The following is a 7,280-nucleotide window of genomic DNA, read 5'->3' as shown; positions in this document are numbered from 1 at the left end:
TTTTTTTTTTAAATGCTGACTTCATTCTGTCAGTTCCATGCTTACAATCTTTAAGTAGTTTTGCATTGCTCTTAAGAGAAGATTATTAAATGGTACACATCACCCTGCATATCTGGATTTTGCCTACACTTGCAGCCTCATCTGCCCCTATCACAGTTCTCATTTCTCTCTTGCTCAAGGCCTTCCATGAGCGTTAGCTCCACACTCTCTTTGGGCTCAGTGCCTTAACCCAGACAGTCTCCCACACCCAGAATTCTTTTTATTCTTCTTTTTATCTTGATGCTCTGGCTAATTCCTACTGAAGCTTCAGGTTATGGCTTAAATAGTATATTGACATGAGCGTTTCCTTCACCTCATAATTAAAATTAAGGTATCAGGCTGTATTTTCCATACTCTATATATTTTTTTTATCTGTAGCTACATCTCAATTTGTTATTTAATATTTAATTCAATTGTTATTTAATATTTCCTTCTCTCACTAAAATGTAAGCACGTTGAAGATATGGAATGGAGTCATAGTCAGAAGGTAAGTTTTAAGGTTGGGAAGGAACTAATTCAAGGATTGGTCTTTTGTGCCAAGCTAAGAAATTTGGGTTTTATCTCGGAGGCAATTGAGAACTATTGAAAAAATTTAAGCAAGGTAGTGACATGTTTAGAATTTGATGCAGTAAGGTCTTTATGGACTCCAGTGGAGTATGGATGAGATAAGTAAGACCAGAAGCAAGGAGATTAGGTAATAAATTATTGAAATGATTCAGGTGAGGATGGTGAAGTGATGAATTAAGACATAGCAAGGTTAGAACTGGCAACATATTTAATAAATTAGAATAAAATGTCAATCAATAGTTGAGTTTCCTGGGAAGAAGACTCTAAGGTGGAGATTAATGTACATTAAGTCTATTATAGAGTGTTCTTAGAATTAACACCTGAGGGGAAATAAAGGGAAGGAAGAGGATTGGATATAAGAAGTCAAGTTGTGGTGCAGACTCAATGAAACCCTACGCTAACCCCACAGGGAGTTCTGGAGCTGAGATGGCTCCTTAGAGTTCATCCCTGGGTGGGGCTAGCAGACTGGACCTTCACACTCCTATATTGATCATTCATCACTAGATATAGGTCATGAATGGGGAATGACTTGAGTGAGATGGCTGTTTTTAGGCAATACCTGAACGGGGCTGGCAGCTGAGGGCTTTCTAACATGACAGTAGCACTCCCAGCAGTTGGAAGGTGCATCTGGATGGATAAGCTCTTATTGATTGAGAGGCTGAGAGTAAAAAAAAAAAAGAAAAGAAAAAAGAACAAAGAAAGAAAGAGCCTGGGCCCTGGGTGATAAACAGAAAGAGGCCTGGGCTGAAAATAACATTTAGAATGTGTAGTCTGACAGGAAGTAGTAGAAGTTATGGCCATAGATTAGACTCCCTAGAGAGAATAAGTTAAGTGAGAACAGTATTGAGTTATATATGGGAGCTTGAAACAAACAAACAGATAAAACAAATATGGGCAAGATCATCTAAGGAAAGAAAAGTCTGAGAACGAACAGGTGGAGAAGTAGTAAGGGGATAATATAACAAAAGCAAAAAGAGCAAACATTATAGCAAACCTTTCCTGGGTGTTTGCTCTGGGTCAAGTTCCTTGCACACATTTTATAAATGTAACCTTTGGAGGAGCTCTATGACATTGGTATTATTATTATTCTCGTTTGGTAGAGCAGCGATTTTTAAATATTCAAAAACATGCCCAAAATTGCTGGCGAAGGCATCAAGTCAAGACTGAAACAAGTCTCCCTCCAAAGCACATGCTCTTTACTGCCTCAATCAAAAGAAGGTAGTTTCTTTTTACCTTTACAGAAAGGTCGATTAAACAAGGATATGGAAATGTACTTTGGAGATAGCAGTTAGAATGTCCAGGTAGTCAGTCACATTTCTAGCCAGGTTTTAGTAGGCAGCATGGTGATGGAAGGCTTAATGTTGGAGCAGGGCAAAATGGGGGAGTGGATGAAAAGCTGTATTGTATATAACTAAGTAGCCGAGAAGACAGATCAGGCAAGATGGAATTTTAATATGGAAGAGAATCGAGGATGATTATATTCTAAAGAACAACTTAGAGAGAGAAAGAGGGTGTAGATATGATGAAGAAAGGGAATTATCAATGAAATAAAGGCCCCTGAAGAGGTGGAAAAGGATAAGATTCACAGAAAAATTGGAGAGGAAATCATTATCTCCCCTTAAATGTAAAGGAGAAAAAAGTAAAAATAGTGTTGACAATTGGTTTTGGCTATGAGGGGCAAAAACAAAAAGCTCCTATATTATTTATGTTCCTCAGATTATTCTTATATTTAATATGTACCTCTGTATTCTAAGTAAACATGCTCTCACTTGTGTTTATTTGTAATAAGACCAAATGTTCTATGTGATGAAAACCAAACAGTTGGAAAAGAACAATAAATTGGAAACTCTCAGGAGATGAAGATAGAATTAAAAATGAGATAGAATGAGGAAGAGGAAGTAGAATGCAGAAGAGGAGCTGGAAGTAACAAGCCAGAGTGATGTTGGCAAATCTCTTCAGGGTGGGAATGGTTAAACTCATGCGTCAGTAACCTAGAACAAAGGGCTGAGAAAATCCTTCATCCTGAGCTGTAGGAAACTAAACTACACAGGATTTATCTATTTCCTCAATGGTTCTCATTTCTTAGAAGGAGTTCTCATTTGGTCTGGAATGGTACTAAGAAAGCAGCAACAAAGATAGATGGTAGATAGACAGATGACAGATGATAGATAGATGATGAATGGATAGATTAGATGATAGATGATAGATAGATGATGGATGGATAGATTAGATGATAGATGATAGACAGACAGACAGGCAGGCAGATGATAGATAGATAGACCACCCATCTTGAAAACGTAATGATTTCCATATTTCCTAGTTAAATTAATGAGCTCTTTAAATCTGAATGGTATTGGATCACCCATTAGCTCTTAGTCTGTGGTTGACTAAAACAGAGGACTTTTGCAAACTGTAATGTATCCCAGCTGGAGTATGCTTGCTGTGCTTCCTTTCAAGTAGTTTTCATCTTGGAAATGGATTCCTTGCATTAAGATGTGAAAGAAAAAGGGGAAAGGTCTGCTTCCCACATAAAGCAATTTCCCATCTCTGGTTAATGGCAAGGTAGTGGCAGTCAAGGATGATGATTTGACTCAACCTTTGGAACAGTCTCAATTAAATTTTCTTTGGAAACTATTTGAAAAACTATTGAAGGCGTAGCATTAAATTTCAGGTTTAGTCCTATTCATAGGAGAAGATTTGAAAAAGCATCTCTGCCTTCTGTTTTTGTCTCAGACTAGAAAGATGAGGTTAAGTACAGTAAATCAGAGATTAGATTTATTCTTGGATCAATTCCTTAATAGCTAGTCTAGCCAAGAACTCTGAAGACCTCACTGCATCTGGCAAATAAGCGACTTAAATCTGACGATTTTGAAAATAGCTTCCATCTCTAAAAAGTTTTCTATTATCTAAATTTAAGTCATTGCATAGCTGATCTAAAGGACCATTTTCATATTGTTCCATAAAAATGGAATATACATTTTTGGCTTTAATAAATGTGTGATATTTCAAGCTACCATTAAAAAAATCTAATAAAAGTTTATATATTAAATATTTCACCAGAGAGAAGGGTATTACTTAACAAATAATATAATAATTACCAGTAAATTCAATTATGAGGAGTGTTTCTCTTTGTTCTTTCTTTCTGGATCTTAAGAATAAACTGTGAAATTTGAATTTCTTGCTTCGAACTCCACCTTTTATAAAATACCATTAATTTTAGTAGAAGTTTTGAAACTAATACAGAAACATTTCTCCATATCCAGAAGTCTATATTAAAACCAGAATTGATTAACTATATTAAAGAAAGGTGGCTTAGATTGGAAGAAAGTAACAGATCATCTAAAGTCTTAAGCGCTTTTTCAATTGCTCTCCAAAGAGCACTGCCCAGGTTTTGGCATTGTCTTCAGTTGTGGCTTAACACATATATTTATGCTTTTATATCAAAGTAATTTTTAGAAAGGAAGTTTTCAGCTCTGTAATTAACATTCCACAATGGAAGCTTTGACACTTAATTACAGCACTGCTAAGACGATAATAATGTGAGAAATACTGAAGTTGAATGCAGTATTTCTTGACACACCTCTGCCTACCTTCTTATTGGCTGGGAAACAATTATATATGACTAGTAAATAATCCATACAGAAATGAATGTGTGTGTACAAAGGCTGCATGTGTTTACAACAGGTACTTCTCGTTAGGCCAAGTTCAGTCACTGCTGCTGATTTGGATTAGAACGTTATGGGCAGTAACAGTGGGAAACATCATCAGAGGCTGCTGTAGACTCAAAGAGGCCTCCACCTTCTGGATCTTGAGCAGCTTCCATTCCAGATTAGGTCAGTCTTCAAAGCAAAGGCAATGGCATTTTATCCCCTGCAAATCGCCGGACTGGTTCTTGGGTTTCTCGGCATGGTGGGAACTCTTGCCACAACCCTTCTGCCTCAGTGGAGAGTATCAGCTTTTGTTGGCAGCAACATTATTGTCTTTGAAAGGCTCTGGGAAGGGCTCTGGATGAACTGTATTCGACAAGTCAAGGTCACGTTGCAGTGCAAGTTCTATAATTCTTTGTTGGCTCTCCCACCCTTCCTAGAAGCAGCCCGGGCCCTCATGTGTGTGGCAGTGGCTCTCTCCTTGATTGCTCTGCTTGTTGGCATCTGTGGTATGAAGCAGATCCAGTGCACGGGAGCTAATGAGAGAGCCAAGGCATACCTTCTGGGGACTTCTGGAGTTCTCTTCATCCTGACAGGTATCTTCGTTCTGATTCCTGTGTCCTGGACAGCCAATATCATCATCAGGGATTTCTACAACCCAGCCATCCACGTAGGTCAGAAACGAGAGCTGGGAGCAGCACTTTTCCTCGGCTGGGCCAGCGCGGCTGTCCTCTTCATCGGAGGGGGTCTGCTGTGTGGTTTCTGCTGTTGCAACAGAAAGAAGCGAAGGCACAGATATCCAACTCCTGGATACCGGGTGCCACACGCAGAGGGGCGGAGGAACATGACAACGCTGAATAAGACCAGCACCAGTTATGTCTAAAATTTGCTTTCAGCTCAAACTATGGATTATGGCCAATGTGTTTCATAAAGTCCTGCCAGAAACTGTAAGTACATCAGGCAGGAGAACTTGCTTTATGACTGCATTCAAATTGAGATGAAAAATATAAAGGGCATATAGATTGTAATTTGTCACCTGTGGTAGGAATAGAAATGACTCATTTTGGACTTTCTGACATCATGTATTAAATGTATTTACTATCATTGGACTCAAATAATCTCGATTCCAATTTGTGTAGTCTAAAATCAAGCAGATTCATAATCTTAGTATAATGACAGACTACTCTTTTTTGACAACGATATATTATTTATTAAGAAAGCCAAATTATATTCCAATGGATAATGCACAACAATAAAATATATTCTAAAACATAACCTAAGCTATTTACCTCCAAATTATTTCTTATACTAACAACTGAAATCATATATTTTTCCTTTTAAAACAATTAACCTGAAAAATAACATATATAACATAAGGATTTTAAGTGAATTTATTAAAATATGGAAATGTCCATCCAACAAAAAGATTTATTATTCCTTTAGGAAACTCAAATGCACTAACAATTAAACCATTTTGGGAAAAAAGGAGCTCTAATTTATCTTAGGGTATTTGAAAAGATAGCCTTTAATCATCTCATTATACGGTTAAACTTACTTATAATTATATATTTAAAAAATAATTTATAAATGTGAAGTCATGCTTTCATAACCTATAATTTGCACTTACAAGCAAATAGAACTACCTATCTTGATAAGACACATCCATAGAAGATTGTGAACACTCAATTCTCACCAAGAGGAAATATGGTCTCAATTAGGGAATTGAGGTTTGGGTGTTGAAGGCAGTGGTTTCTGTTCCTTGTTTTATTCTTTAGTCATTGTACAGGTTTACACATGCAAAGTAAAATGAAGAATCAAAGTAATGATTCAGGCAATTAGTCAGGCTAAAATAAGTACCTTCTTTTTAGTCCTCTAATAAATAGGAATGGCTAAAGCATTTTGTTTTACTTCAATTATGTGCACTGCTTTCTCAGTTTTTTACTTCCCATGTATGCAAGCCAACATCAGGGTTCAATGTGTGTATGGGATTGGGTGACGATGGGTCAAGAAAGTTTGGGGGGCAAGACCACTCCTATAAGTTCCTTCTGAATATTTCCACTATGTTTTGAACCAATCAATGTTTATATATTCAATTTTAACTTTCTATATATTGCATTTATTTTGTAATAAAGTTATATTGAATTACAGTACATAATTGCGATGAACAGATTAAATGTGTTCACCAAATATTGATTGCCTGTCCATTCTTATTATAATAAAATAAATAGTTAGCCATTTTTAATGATGTTAATATATTGAACTGTGGGGTCAATTTAAGAATGAATTTCCATCCTCGAATGATCATCTTATAAATCAGAAACGTTAGATCAGAGATAACTCAAGGCTGTGTTAATGCTGGGTCCTCACTCTGTTCTACAAACCACCAGCAAGGCTTCAATAAATCAAACCCTTCATAATGTAAAACCATATTGAAAACATTCATAGTACATTAATAATAAAGGCTACAAAAATGTAAATATCATCAAGAAAAACAATAATTTATTTGATTTTTTTCCTGAGATTGTTTTTTTTCCTTCAAATTTAATTCATAAAGATCTACATATTGGGTGTGTTGAAAAGAAGTCATTTATCTTATATAGGCAAGACATCAAGACAAACAAGATGTATGCTTAAGTTGTCATGGAATCATTTGTCTTATCCTTTGGCTCACTAGAAGAAGTAATTAGCCTTGCAGGATGGGTTCCAGAGTCTAAATGAGGCAAGCTATCCTACTAGACAGAGGATAAAAGAGTAAAAAGATGTAACACTGGGTAGCTAATGTAACATTAGCTACTGAATGTGGGGCAAAATTTCAGGAACTGATAACTCTTTTACTTGCTCTTTCATCAAACAAGGTGTACTTTTATGAAAAAAAAAAAAGTCTCCTCTCTCCACTGAAATATTTTCTCTATTACAGTAAGAAGAAACTTTAAACGAATTTCAAGATACAATATGGTTGCAAAACACATATCACAAACCAGGTGTGCGAGAAATGCATCTTTATTTTCTAAAATTCAATTTAAACTC

The 7,280-nt window shown here is 36.2% G+C and overlaps 1 protein-coding gene across 1 annotated transcript; it reads left to right on the top strand.

Annotated features, from left to right (window-relative positions):
• Window positions 1-4,431: 4,431 nt before the first annotated feature.
• On the top strand, window positions 4,432-5,149 carry CLDN17 (claudin 17). The gene has a single exon (XM_006908259.2). The coding sequence runs from the start codon at window positions 4,462-4,464 to the stop codon at window positions 5,134-5,136; it is 675 nt and encodes a 224-aa protein (XP_006908321.1). The 5' UTR covers window positions 4,432-4,461; the 3' UTR covers window positions 5,137-5,149.
• The last annotated feature ends 2,131 nt before the right edge of the window (window positions 5,150-7,280 follow it).

This window comes from Pteropus alecto, unplaced genomic scaffold (assembly GCF_000325575.1).
Source record: "Pteropus alecto unplaced genomic scaffold, ASM32557v1 scaffold81, whole genome shotgun sequence".
Classification (NCBI taxonomy): Eukaryota; Metazoa; Chordata; class Mammalia; order Chiroptera; family Pteropodidae; genus Pteropus; species Pteropus alecto.
This window is presented reverse-complemented; position numbering and strand designations above follow the sequence as displayed.